Genomic DNA, 14914 nt, shown 5'->3' with positions numbered 1-14914 from the left:
GGTGAACTTTGAGAAATCAAAGAAACTAGCTGAAGTAACTGGCCTCTGTGATCCCACACGTACTAAAGGCAGAAGTTCAAAACCAGCACAGAGGCAGCCTCGGGACAATACCCTCAGCCAGCCAGTGCTCTCACCTGTTCCTGCTTCAAGACAGCTACACACAGGTCAGGGCAGGCCAAACAGGAACCACCAGTTAGTTTTAGTACTAATAGGTAGTTTCATTTCTAATTAAAGCCTTCCTGTAAGTGTGGCAAGTCTGACATCGCTGCACCCAGAGGGACAGACCAATTACGATTGCTGCACATTCTACATAATTAAACCACCCTCTATGCACAGCTTGCCATACACCTAGCTATAGAAGTGTTATTTATACAATGTTAATTAACTGGATTTAAATTAGCAATACGGGCATTGAGATGCAGGTTTCACTCTGCCACTTAACTGATACATAATCAGCGTCTGGTGTTCAATAAGAGAATTACGGAAAACAGAGTAATCTCCAACTATAAACAGACTATTTAGCCTTACAGTGAATTCAGCTTCACCCAGAAGTCACAAGGCAGGTAAGTCAAGCAAATAAACTAGGGTCGGTTGGTGTTTTCTCACGTTAATTAGCTGCCTTTTATCTTCCTGGTTTTTTTACTTTGGAAGGTAAAGATTGCAACTGAACATTCAGCTGTCTTTCATTTCCTTTTATTAACAACTTGTAACACCATCACTGGAATGCATGTAAAACATTTACCTAGACACAGCCCACTTATGAAAAAGACAACATTTTTCTTCCATCTTAACCAATGTCTGTTCAGGTTTGGCAGTGTCCTTGTAGGCCAGCAGTTATGTTTCCCCAGGTAACACCTATTCACAGCACCAACCAGCCTGTCCCTAACAGCAGCATCATTACATCAATCACCACTTTTCAGCAGCTCCTGAAGGTAGACCGAGTTGACGTGATAGGCGTTCATCCAGCTAAACTGTCTGTAGCTTTGCCTGTAGCGACACACTGCAGCATAGTAGTTCTGCCATGCCCGATAATGAGATTTCCAGTAGTTTTTGTAACTCCAAGCCTCGTAAGGAACACCATCATCCCAAGAGCTGCAGGAGCAGTCATCTTCAGGTTTTCTTGTGGAAGGACTAGGGAATTGATGGTAACGGCTTTTCTTTTGTCTAGCGTTTTGTTTCAGAACTTTCTTTTTCACTCGATTTTGCTTTGGGACTTGGGACAGCTCCTGAGGCTGCTCTGGTGCAGGACAGAAGCCTGCACCACCCTGACGTGTGGTGGGAACAGCGTTCTTCTCCTGCGTATCTGAAAATGCTTCAAAGCATGAGTTATTTTCCCTGCTATTGGAGGAAGCTCTGGGACTGTATGAACCATCACTGTCACCAGACACAACACCATTTGCTACCACCTCTGTATTATGTTCCACCTCCTTCCACTCTACACCACCATTTCTGGGGAGCTCACGCTGTTCTCCTGGGCCTGAGTAGCTTCTTAAAATTTCAACTTCTCTCTCCAAGCCTTCTTTAATGAAATACTCATAGTCTTCAACAAACTCTGAGAAGTTCCAGGGATTGTTCTGTTGGTTTTTGAAAGAAGATAAGCACGGAATTCTGGGAAGATTTTTTTTTAAAGCCTCCTCATCTGGAGACTGAGTGTTACGTTGTCCATCCGTTCTGGAGACAGCTTTGACTTGAGTCCTCTGTTCCGTGGGGTAACTGGAAGCTTGGGGATTTCTGCTACCTTTTTCTGTAGAATTTGAGAATTTGCTTGCAGAATTTGAGTACTTTTTAATCTGCTTTGGCTTCAGAGCTTTTTTTGGCTTTTCTACAGAAGAATTATCACCTGGAAGATTAGAAAGAGGCTGAGGTACCCCTGAAAAACTACTTTGGACAGGCTGCGGTACTGGTTCCTCTGGTCTAAGACACACAGTGTCCGAATTCACTGAAGCACCTGTATATGTAACAGGCTTGACTTCTACCTCCCCATCTTCAAACTGATCCATCATTCCAGGAGGTAGCGGCTCTGCACAAAAGGGAAACAAGCAGGCACTCAATTAAGTGCATCCTTCCCTCTAGAACTCAAACACATACTAAAGTCAAGCTTTGCAAAATCGCAGATAAGACGTTAAGACATGCTAAGTTAGGGCTACAAACTGATCCCTTCAGTTCCTGAAAGAGCTCAAATAGCCAGCATGTTTTCTTCACAGAAAGCATCAAGAAGTTGATAAAGACAAGAAGCACAGCACTACTTGTCACCCATTTTTCACATCCGACTTAACCAGATAGAAAATTAGAACTTATGTGAGAAGGTAATGCTACATTTCTAGCACAACAGCTTCTGGCAAACAAGGGTAGCAAATCATCTCCTCTTCCAATTACTCCCTCCTTACTTCTCGTACTGTATCTTACAGCCTGAGAAAGGCTTAGTACCAGATTTCTGGAAATTCAAGTAGTTATGTAGTAGTTTAAGCAACAGCTGGATGCAGAGTTCCTCTCCCTATCCATAGGCATGCGCTAAGTTCATTTTCCATTGCTTTGCACAGCTGCAGCAGTTGCACAACTAGTCTTTAGCATGGAGTATGAAACCCTGCACCAAAACGAAGGCAACTCCAGCAGAGAAGATCCACGTCAGCTCCCTGTGGACTTGTCTGAAGCTTGAATAAACAGAAAACAACCAACAGAAGAGCTGCTTTCACAGGACAGAGCATACCTGGTAGAGGTAGAAGCTGAAGATTACATTTCTGCGCAATTTTCATCATTGTGTTTTCTTCCTCTCCGCGGCAGCAGTATGTCACGGACAAGCCCAAAGTTCCTGTGATACACGACAGAAAGTGCAATTACCCAACCAGAGCCAGCGAAGCTCGCGCACGCTCAGGAAATCCACAGGACTGTTTTTACCAAAGCGTCCAGCTCTGCCGATACGATGCATGTACGTTTCCCAGTCTACAGGGACGTCCAGGTTGATTACCAGGTTCACTTTTTCAGCATCAATTCCACGAGATGTCTTAAGAAAGCGAGAAGGAGAGAAGGGGATAGGTCACTGAATGTGCTGAAGAGATCTTCAAATAAATAGAACGCATTTGGGAGTAACTGCTCATACTGTAACTTTAAGTTTTTACAATACACCATAAAGCACCTACAATCTTCCAGCCAGTTTACAGTGTTACCTGTAGAACAGGCATGTTGCATTGTGACCATGACAATTGGGGATCATTTTTTCTTATGCCTTCTACATATCAAATACAAGCAAGCATGTTTTTTTTCCCCCCCCAGCATCAAAAAATTCAACCCAACAGCAGTCATCTTTTCATGGCAGGACCTCAAACAATCAACTGAAGAGAAAAATTCAGCAACCACAAGAAAAGGTGAGAGCGCCTCAAGCATAACCACTGCTCTAACGTTGTTTGGGAGGTACCTATTGTGAGCATACAGTACTAGAGGAGCAAGCTATTCCTTCCCATAGCTCCTACCCAAAGGAACCAATCTACCGCTCTGAAATATCTATAAGCTTCTGCAAAGTAACAGATCAATTAAAAGTTATTTTTGAACCAGATGAGGAACAGGGGGCAATTTCTAAGTTTCACAGTGAAAGTAAGTTGCACACAGTGCTCAGTCACATGTTTTTCCAGTACATTCATGTCCTATTCAATTCCAGGTCAAACCTAATTCTCTGAAGTAACTTTATGTCCAATACTCGTTTTATGCTATAAACTACTGACTCACCAAGTCCGTGGAAATCAGAACTCTACAGTGGAATTGCTTTAATTTAGCCATAGCATCAAGTCGTTGATTTTGATTCATGCTGCCTAGAAAGACAAAAAATTAGAAATAGATTAAATTCTTCAGTTTTATGCCCCTCAAATTCTGGAAAACACTGCTTTGTACAACTGCAGCTGAGATCAGAAATAAGGTTGACAGAAACCTCCTCAAACATCAGCTCCAAATGAGAAAAAGGACAAACAAAAACTTGAAAATAAGGAAATCCATTTTTAAAAAAAATTCTTTTGCTTCTTTTTAAGGAAAAACCAATGACATAGATATTTAACCCACCTGAACAACACTGACTTTAGAGGACTTTTACTTAAACATGTAAGCCATGGAAAACACCGCTGAAGTAAAAATTCAGGGCTTCTATTAAACAGCTATCAGCTTTTTTTTAATAGAGAAACTAGAAATAAAAAAAAGATTTAAACCTAACATCCACATTCCAAAGAAACACTGCTTCAACCTGCAAACTTAAGTAAACTTTCTCTTTACAAATAAGCCAAGGCACTCATCTAGACACTCATAAAAATGACTCCCAAACAAATGTGAAAACTGGAAAGTTAAATAGTAATTATTTTTTACATTGATTAAGTCCTAAAGACCTATGAAGATTCAAATGCTATTCTCAGTTACTCAACCACAGGCCACACAAACCAAGATTTAAGATTAACTTTCCTATTTTAGGTCACATTTATGCACAACTTCAATAGAATCAGAAAGTGTTGAATGGACTTACCTGAAATGCACTCAGCAGGAAAGCCTCTGGATGTCAGTATTTCAGCCAGATGTTGAGCCCTGGCAGAATATACACAACGACAACGGTAAATAAACCGGCAGCCCTAACCACCCCTGGGCACTGCCTCACAACAGGCTAGTCTTTACATCCAGGGACAACATTTAAAACTGTCACTTTCACCCTTGTGTCTAGAACAGCCCCGTCACAGATGGAAAAGGACAAAAGGACAAGAGGACATCAGGCCTCACTGCACTCTAAACAGCGTATGAGGTACGCTGTACGCTACAGTGTTCCTTTATTTTCAGTATTTCATACTGCATTCCTCCGGCTGTATTTCAGATCCAAAGTTTGCATACTGCTTTCAGACCTTATAGAAGGTCTCTGTAATTTTACCCATGACCGGACATTACAACCACTGCTTCTGCACATGCTTTTTACAGATTTTACCTGCTATGCAGATTTGAGAAGACTAAGGCTTGATTAAACAGAATCTTGCTGAATAGCTCCTGGAGGTGCTGGGTTTTCTCCTCAAATATTTTATGCGGAAGCGGATGGGAATTCACAATTTTGTAATACTGCTTCAGCCCTGAGCACGAAACCAAAAATACCGTCAGATTAGGGGGTTCCACAAAAACATGCACAGTGCTATGCTGCTGTCAGCATGTGTCAATGCAGCTAAAACAAAGGCTTTCAATTTAAACAAGCATGCATATGCCAAATAAGAACCTGCAGGACAAGTTTTTCTTAAAAGCCTGAAATATTTTTGGAACTGATTGAAAAAACAAAGTTGCGTTCATTACTGATGTTTTAAATACATAAATACCAGAAACAAACACTTTGTAACCTAACCAACTCACCTGCAGGGAGAAATTATGAAGCACCACAAATTTTAAAGATGCATATTTTGGTTTTAGCATGGTCGTCTTAACCTATTGGTAACATCACTATAAACAAACTTCTCCTTACCAATGAGACTTGGATCAGTAGGGTTCAACCTCACAAATGTTGGCTCTCTCATGTACCTGGTCAAAGCATTAGCTAATGATTCAGGATAAGTAGCTGAAACAGCAAGCATCTGTTTATTGGCCGGTAGCGAAGAGTATATCCAACTGTGAGATAAAGAAATGGAAGTGACTAACAAATATGTATCTATTCCACTGATAAATGCAGGAGAAGTGTTTTTCTTACTTGATTTGTTCCTGAAAACTGCCTTCTTCTAGAAGCTTGTCTGCTTCATCAAGGATGAAAAGCCGGATACTGGCTGTATTCAAGTAGTCCAACTCTATGAGCTGTTTTATTCGACCTACATATGAAGAAGAAAGTAAAAGGAACTTGAAAAATATTAATTTAAAGGTTCTAATGATGAAATTTTAATTTTTAAAAAGTAATTGTAATAAGCCTTAAAAAGGGCATATTTAGAATAATCTCTCCCTAAATATACCTGGCCTAAATGTCTCTGGCACTGGCCTTTAAGACTACCCCTATTATTAAAAAAAGATCCCAGATTTCAAAAGCACCAGCTATTGTACTGTGAAGTATCACAGAATGGTTTAGGTTGGGAGGGGCCTTAAAGATCATGTAGTCCAACCCCCCTGCCATGGGTAGGGACACCTTCTACTAGACCAAGTTGCTCAAAGCCCCATCCAAATGGGCCTGGAACACCTCCAGGGATGGGGCATCCACAACTTCTCTGGGCAAGTATCTGAAGCGCAGTGAAGCATGTCCATACCTGGGGAGCCCACCGCTATGTGGCACTTCTTTAGCCTGATTTTGTCCTGGTTCAGAGGAGTCCCTCCAATAAAGACGTGGCATTCCAAGCCTTCCATTTTTATTCCAATAGTTGTGATTACAGAGTGAATCTGCACAGCAATCTCTCGTGTGGGAGCCAGGATTAGAATCTGTGAGGACCAAGGGTTGAACGTGAGAGCTGCAGAACGGTTCCGAAGGTTAAGGCCCGGCACCGAGCCGTGATGATTTCAAACACTATGTCTCACAGGCGATAATGCCGTTTCCCCAAGAAAAAGAGCGACTCCCTCCCACGAACCAAAGCCCCCCCTCCCCGTACCGGTGCAGGCGGGCCGGCGCGCAGCAGCAGCCGCCCGCGGCCGGGGCTCACCTGCGTGGCGGGGCTCTCCAGCAGCACCGCGTCCAGGGCGATGGTGGAGAACACGCAGGTTTTGCCAGTGCCAGACTTGGCCTGCACGATGAGATCTGCAAAGAGCCACCACAAAGGTCACCGGAGGCCCCGGGGCGGCCCCGGCTCCGCGCCCGGCCACCCACCCGGCCCGCCCGCTCGCTCGCTCACCCAGGCCGCAGCGCCCCAGCGGGATGGCCTTCAGCTGCACCGGCGACGGCCTGTGGAAGCCAGCCGCCTCCAGCCCCGCCAGCACCGGCGCCGACAGCAGCAGCGACCCGAAGTCGGCGGGGCCGCCGGGCACCAGCACGTCGCGCGTTCGGAACCGTCCCGCGGGCGCCGCCGGCGCCTCCTCGGGCGCCGCCATCTTGATGAGGGGCGGGAACGGCGGCGCCTCGAGAAAGGCGCCTTTAGCCCGCGCCGCGCAGGCGCCCTGGTCGAACCCCCGCGCGCGCCGTGCCGCCAGGGGGCGCCGCGGGCGGCGATTGGTTGGCTGGGGCGCGCGGCGGGTGGGGCGGGTGCCCTGAGGGACGGTCGGCAGCTCCTCAGCCGGTGCCTGGGCTGTGTTACAGCAACGTGGGCTCGGTAATGGTGGAAAAGACCTCTCGGATCACGAAGTCCAACCGCCAGCCCAACACCCCCAGGCCTCCTAAACCGTGTCCCCAGGTGCCAGGTCTGCACGGTGTTTGAACACCCCCAGGGATGGTGACTCCCCCACCTCTCTGGGCAGCCTGTGCCAGGGCCTGACCGCTCTGGCAGTGAACAAACTTTCCCCAATATCCAACCTAAACCTCCCCTGACGCAGTTTGAGGCCGTTTCCTCTCGCCCTGTCACTAGTGACTTGGGAGCAGAGACCAGCCCCCCCCTCACTCCAGCCCCTCTCAGGCAGCTGCAGAGAGCGAGAAGGGCTCCCCTCAGCCCCCTCTTCTCCAGGCTAAACCCCCCCAGCCCCCTCAGCCGCCCCCCAGCACACTTGTGCTCCAGACCCTGCCCCAGCCCCGCTGCCCTTCTCTGGACACGCTCCAGCCCCTCAAGGCCCTTCTTGTCCCGAGGGGCCCAAACCTGAGCCCAGCATTCGAGGTGGGGCCTCCCCAGTGCCGAGCACAGGGGCCCCATCCCTGCCCGGCTCCTGCTGGCCACACCAGTGCTGGCACAAGCCCGGGGGCTGGTGGCCTCCTTGGCCACCCGGGCACTGCTGGCTCATGCCCAGCCGGCTGTCAGCCAGCACCCCCAGGGCCTTCTCCGCCGGGCACTTCCCAGCCCCTCTGCCCCAGGCCTGGAGCGCTGCCTGGGGTTGGTGTGACCCAGGGGCAGGACCCGGCCCTTGGCCTTGTTAAACCTGGTACAATTGGCCTCGGCCCATTGATCCAGCCTGTGCAGGTCCCTCTGCAGAGCCTTCCTGCCCTCCAGCAGATCGACACTCCTGCCCAGTTTGATGTCATCTGCAAACTTACTGAGGGTGCACTTGATCCCCTCATCCTGATCATTGATAAAGATATTAAACAAGACTGGCCCCAAGACTGAACCTGGGGAATACCACTTGTGTCTGGCCACCAACTGGACTTAGCTCCATTCACCACAACTCTCTGGGCTTGGCCATCCAGCCAGTTTTTTTGGTTTGTTTTTCTTTCTACCAACACTAGCAATTATTTCCTGTTTCTGCCAATAACTGAGGCTGTCACTGCCCATTGTGTATCTCACGAGGTGCCCTTATCTACAGGGAAGTAACTAGTGATGATGTTTAGATGGAGAAAGATAAACTTTTGCTGCTAAACAGCCTTTCATGGATCCCTGGGTCATTTGTTTTATGAACAGCTGAAAAACTTAAACTTAGAAATATCACAGAGGACAAAACCTCTGCGTTACATGAGTGGAAGTGAGCTGGTGAGAGTTGCAGGCCTTGCACAAGCCCCACTAGCAAGGGATTTAACTAGAGCATAAATGTGAACCTTGGAGAGAAGCTGGGCTGAAGGCATGCTGGGGGACAGCCGAGCCCTGGCCAGGGGACGGTCAGAAGAGAGGAATGAGCAGAGGGAAAGGGAGTCGTAAGAGGAAAGGAAGGGTCAACAAAGGAATGATGGAGAAGGCTGCAAAAGAAGATGAGGAGGACAAAAAGAGGATGAGAAGAACAAAACTGATCATGTGGGGAAAAGAGCATCAACAAGCTTGCTGACAGTCAGTGCCCAAAGCATCTATATCTCTCTTAGTCTGGAGAGAAAGCAGAGAAATCTCTCGGCTATCCTATTGTACCAAATCAGTGGGGACATTTTGTTCTGACCCCTCTACATCCTGACAGTAGAAATGAGTTTCTCATTAAACACCATGAGTCTGGGATGCAGCTGTACCGCACACAGAAACAAGATTTTAAAGCCAGAGTATTACAGAAAATTAATACTATAGCATTCACTTCAGCAAAGACCAAATGTGTTAATCTGTTGTATGTGCACTACTTACTACCCTCTGTAGACCACTTATTTTAAATCGTGGGTGGTTTTACGCATGTCAGCTTTTATTGTCACAGCAGTTCAGAGGCTCTGGACGTGCAGCTTCCATTCATTGCAATGGGATTTCAAAAATCTCAACAGTGGTTTCTACTGTACGAGCACATACACTGTGTCATTATTCTTACATTGCCAGGCAGCCTAAATGAATTTTAATGGCTTTGGCGTACCACAGTCCTTGTCACGCCTTTGAAATTCCTCATATTTATACTCCTGATGGGGGAGAAAAAGTCTGGCAGGTTCTGTTCGGTTCTCATTTTTTAGTATTATGATATTTTCATATGACTATCTGAGTACCAGCCGAGAGTGGGGCCTCACAGGACAATGAAGAACAGTTTCAGCGTGGAGAGCTTACCTCTACCACATCGGGACAGACCAGATGGTAGGGGTGAGAACTGTGCCCCAGAGCAGAGGTAACAGGATAGCTAACTACAAGCATTCTGTTAGTTCCAATTATTTTTTAATTTTTAAGTGGATATTCCTGTTGGTCCTCAAGGGGAAACGAGTCTCCAACATGAGATAATTATCTCCGGATAAATCTGGGAAAGGAGACAGACAAAGACACCTGGACATAACAAACGTTTGATTAAATACAGCCTCTCGTAACCCTTTTAAATTGATGTGATTTAAACAGACAATGAAGAGCAGTCAGAAGTGACTGTTCCCATGGGGGAAGGGCAGAGAAGAGGTGATAAAACAGCCATCGCAATGAACAACTCCTGCTCTCTATTTTCCTCACCTATTCTTTTTCTCCCCCGAGGTTGCATGCATGTTGCAATTCAGCCGAAGTGATTTGGAGACAGACATTATTCTCCGTGGTGCACTGTTAATGAGACATTCAGACATACCACCTTAATTCAGAAAGATGCTGCCGCTTGTAGGTATTTGTTTAATTTTCCATCAGATGCTGGAGGGACAGATTCCAAACCCTCTCGATGTCTGTATGCTGAGAAACCCTTCAACACTACGACTGGTAGATTTATTGTCCCTCTCCCTTTGGGTTTGGCCCTTTCTGATGGGGCTGTGTCAGATTTAGGTCATGCTCCTGCGGCTGCATCAGTTGATCTAATGAAAGGCTTTGTTTCTCCCTTAACCCTTATTCCTAAAGAGGATCTTAACTGCTACTGCTACTAACTTTGTTTTAAACTCCCTGTATGTTGTGTACTCTGCCATGAGCCAGTGTATAAATAGCAGTTGTCAGCCTCCAGGCCTTGTTTTACCTCAGTGACTCTCAAGTGCTGAATTCACAATGTCGACATTCACATGTCAGCCCAGCCAAGGGGAATCTGCAGTTTTGCCATGACATTGCTTCGCTTTCACTTGCAGTAAGATCCAGAGGAAGTATTCCTGTTCAGAGCAGCCTTTGGAAATCTTGACAATTAATGTGAAAACTCTGCAGGCAGAACAGGTCCTGGGAAAGGATTTACGTTAGTAAAAGAAGTAGATAAGACCTCCTTCTGAGCTGTAATATTAAAAAAATAACTGGTTCTTATGAAGGGGTATAAAATCTCTAGCTTGGGATCATAAACCAACCTCCAGGTTTGGGGACTTAGAATAAAATGCTTGCTCCCATGTCTACTGAGTGCCCATTTTATTCCTCCAACACAGGGCTCAACACATTTTTTGTCCCTGTTATGAAGTGCAGATTACATATTTGATTTTAAATTCATCCAAGATTAATTCTCTGAATCTATGTATTGATATATCAGCTTTGGATAAACAATCTTATAAGACACCTGTGAGGTGCATGCTGCTGACACTCAAGGTCAGGCTCTCGCTATTTCAGACTATAAAGCACAGACGAAGGTCCGTACCACACGTTTGAGGTGTAGTTTGCGGTGTGCCGAGACCTCCTAAAGCTAACACATGCAGCGCAAAGAAATGTCTTGAGCACTACTTAGTACCAGTACTAAGTAGTCACCACAGATGCATCCATCTCTTCTTTCTGTGGAACTTACTCTTCACCCACGTCAGCTAAGCTCTTGCTGTAACTCTCGGAAAGGCTGGGATAAACTGCCCACGGAGAATTTGCACTGGCTCCAGAACTATCGGGCTGTGTATATCTTTTAAGAATACATTCATTATAGATTTGAACATTGCTACTGTAAACAAGCACCTGCCTTGTCTTATTCTTTTAGCTTCAAAGGATTTGCCTTTCATATCTGCCAAGACATGGAGTTATTCAGAACAAATATTGGTTTACATCATATTTATAAAATATTTTTAAAGTGAGATAATCTTATCCTCCTCTCCCAGATGTGTTCAGATGAAGACAGTGACCTTTTTCCGTTCTCTGCAGCACGTGTGACTCACTCTTCAGAGCGCGGTATGTATTTGTGTTTACACTGCCATGGAAACTGTATTGGTTCTCTGTACAGTAAAGCACATTACAGTGAAAGGGCCATTGATATTAGTGTAGGCAGTGACTTCATATTCACCCCCAAAAACTGACTCCAAGGACCCTGTGCGTTCATTTTCCCTTTGGAAAAAAAAGCTGGATGGCAAGTTACCAGTGAGCGGCAAGTCTGTGGGGCAGCAGAATCTGCCTTGTTGCTGTAACAATTGGCAAAGTCTTGGATTTTTTCCAGCAAGCCTGGTGCATGGACTTGTTATTGATGATGATGATGACGACGATGATGGTGATGGGGTCTTACATTCAGCTAAGGCTCATTCCAGTGCCCTTCTGCTGAATGGATTCGGTTCCTTGTCAGGCACGTCCTTCAGAAGGATCCAGAAGAACTTCACGAATTTCAGAGGAACCCTGAAGCATGCGGGGGGTCACCGCAGGTGCACGTACAGGGGCAGCTCCAGGTGAAAAGACAGCAGACATTGGGCTATCAGTTCAGAGCGGCTATTTCAGCTGTACCAGCGAGAAGTGCCAGTGGTTTGCTCCCGTTGTTTTCCTCCAGATAAATAAATATCAGCCCATTTTAATCCCAGATACGCTTCTATACCAAGGTTTGCTAAATTATTTTTCAGCTAGTACAAGCAGGATCTAGGTCACCGAAATGCAGCCAGCCGAGATGTAATCCAATAGCTCTTTAACACAAGACAGCACAGGGAATGCACAAGGAGTTTCCCCACCCTGGTACTTACCCCTGGCACTCCAGCGCAAGCAGAGGAACGTCAGGAGCTGGAATTTGGCTGGAGCAGAGTTAAAAATTTCAATTTTGGGATGGGGCGTAGTGAGGCAGGGGCATGTCAGGAACTTTAAAGGCCAGAAGTGGAGAGACTGCATACAACAGATTAGGCTTAATGGAAGCAATGGTCAAATTTTCAGGGGTAATTTATCTCTTTATGTACAAATACAAAACCAGAATTGAAGTTTTGACATTATATTCTTGCCTATTTTGGCTGGATGTTTATGGCCCAGTGGATTTACACAAAGGTAGATGCGATTCAGGTCATGCTGCAGCTTAAGTGGGAAGAAATTCTGAAAGGTTTGCCTTCAGTGTGCAAGAAAGTAAAAAATGAAAGAAAATTCAGTGATAACCACGCTTGTTAATTCAGCAAAGAGCAGTCGCGTGAAAGCCCTGAGAAACCAGATCAACGAACTGAAAGCCAACAAATGAGATGAGCCTTCAGCTGTGAAGGGATGGATGTTTTCTCAAACGGGAAGGAACGAGGCAGTTCATGTAAGTGGAATACACCACTCTAAAAGGCGTATTCTATTTTTTGCCCAAGGATCTCAGTTTTTCGTTTCATCCTGAAATAAGCCATGTCGCTTTCTGCTTGAGGGTGTTTTATTCTCAGCTCTGTATTTTCTTGGAGACCTGATTTTCCACTGCACTGCACCATCTGCTCACGGTTTGCACCGCTGTGGAGTGAAAGGAGCGCAGGGCCTGGCATGAAGTGTCGGTGTTGCTTTTAACCGGTTGTCTACACGGAAGAGAAAAACGTTGCTTCGTGGGGAAATCCTACTGAGAAAAGAATTCAGATTATTCCCTTCTCTTACAACTTCCCAGGAGTTTGGAGCACATGAATATGCTGGTCTTTTCTTTATGCTACGCTCATGAACTCCTTTATCAGCCTCACGGGACGGGAGCAGCCCCGGAGGCTGAAAAACGGATCAAAAAGATGACCTTTAAATAGAAACCAAACAGGGGCTAAAATCTTCCCTGTTCATCTGCCGGCAGATCACACAGTTCAGTGTCTTGCAAGCGTTACAGGAGCTTTCTGGAGCAGAGCATCTGCCAATTGCCAGGTACACGTGCGGCTGGCCTCCTGAACGCTAGATGTGCTGGAAAATGTAAAATCGTTTAACTTAGATTTGATGCTTCACATAACCATGTGTATCTTTTATATCTCTTTTATATTGGAATAGTCAAAGGACTGTGAAAAGCATCAGTTAAAGCACATTCAGGAACGATATGATTTTTAAAAAAAAAGGTATTGTAAAGAAAACACTGGGGAGAGCATCCTGTGCCTAAGATAATCCCTGGTCTGATTTCATACTGTTTTTCAAGATGCCAAAACCACAATGCTCATCAGCAGTCCACTTTGTCTAGACACAGCAACCCCGGAAGAACAGAAGTCATTCCCTGGTGATGCCTGCTCTTAGTCTACTCCCTACCAAAGGTAAAAAAAACACCTAAAAATACTGTTCCTCAAAGCTGGCTTGGATAAATCAAGCTCGCGGACAGTTTTCAGCTCAAACCGGCTGAACGTAGGTCCATGTATTACAAATGTAAAGAGAAAATGCCGTCATGTTTCAGCTTTGGTGCCATGCCCCAGGGAAGAAGCCGTGTCTACGTGTTACTTTACAGAACTGAGATAATACAATAAATTACACAGACATGGTACCAGCAGCAGCAAAAAAAAAAAGAGGTCTCGAGCCACCCAAGCCACACAGAAACGTGGACTCTGAGTCGGTGGCTCCTCCTGAACACGGATCCTTGTCCGAGGCACAGAACGAGGAAAGGGAAGTTGGGTCATTCCCCGTGCTATTGATCATTGGTGGAGGCAGGCGTTTCGGCTTGTAGGCTCCACATGGTGCCATCTTTTTGATTTTTTCCCACTGACTGGCTGTTCAAACCTGCCATATGATACTTGATACGCCTGAGTGGGCTGGGGACATACGTCCCCCGACCCCGGGCCGTGGGGAACAACCAGCTGGCCAACAAAGCCAGCCAGACTTGGAGAAAAAAAATGATAGCTGGGCTAGTTGGATCAGAGTTTAAGAAAGCCTGGCAGGTATCCCACTCACAGCGATGCATACCCCATCGGAAGTGATTAACTTTTTTATCAGGTCATTTCTTTAATATGTTAACAAGTTCACAGCCCCACGTTCTACAGATCCTTGAAGAGAGATGCCATTTTCACGCTTCCTTGATACATAGGAAATGGAAACCCTGAAATGAGCGAAAAGACAGGAAATTTTGACCAATACTAAAAGAGGTACTGGAAGGATCGATAAATGTGAACTCCAGAGTGTTTCCCAAACATACTTCAAAGGCCAGATCGCAAATTTCTTATTTAAAATGGATTTTGACTCAAAGGTCAGCTTTCGAAAACACCAAGGCTGATTTCTGCGAACAAACAAACAAAATCCTATTACCAACTACGAAAAATGCTTTCCTTCAAAAAATAAAGACCTGGAAAGGCAGAGAGTTTAGACAGTCTTTGTCAACACTCAGATTTATGGGGAAAAGCAAGTAATTACGTTTTTCACCCCAAATCTGAAAACACAAAGTAGTATTTCCCATCCTGTCAAGTTCTTTACCGTTGCAGAATGAGTCAGACAAGCCTTGCAAACCCACTGCAGGGGCTCAGCTTTTATCA

General features: G+C 45.5%; 1 protein-coding gene across 1 annotated transcript; it reads right to left on the bottom strand.

Moving 5' to 3' along the window:
• Nucleotides 1-677: 677 nt before the first annotated feature.
• On the bottom strand, nt 678-7037 carry DDX20 (DEAD-box helicase 20). Its single transcript, XM_075115345.1, has 11 exons — nt 6804-7037; nt 6615-6709; nt 6228-6396; nt 5687-5801; nt 5465-5607; nt 4946-5084; nt 4499-4557; nt 3721-3803; nt 2896-3001; nt 2708-2809; nt 678-2020 (listed from the first exon to the last, which is right to left on the bottom strand). The coding sequence occupies exons 1-11, from the start codon at nt 6997-6999 to the stop codon at nt 903-905; spliced, it is 2325 nt and encodes a 774-aa protein (XP_074971446.1). The 5' UTR covers nt 7000-7037; the 3' UTR covers nt 678-902.
• Nucleotides 7038-14914: the final 7877 nt, after the last annotated feature.

This window comes from Phalacrocorax aristotelis, chromosome 21 (genome assembly GCF_949628215.1).
Source record: "Phalacrocorax aristotelis chromosome 21, bGulAri2.1, whole genome shotgun sequence".
NCBI classification, from domain to species: Eukaryota; Metazoa; Chordata; class Aves; order Suliformes; family Phalacrocoracidae; genus Phalacrocorax; species Phalacrocorax aristotelis.
This window is presented reverse-complemented; position numbering and strand designations above follow the sequence as displayed.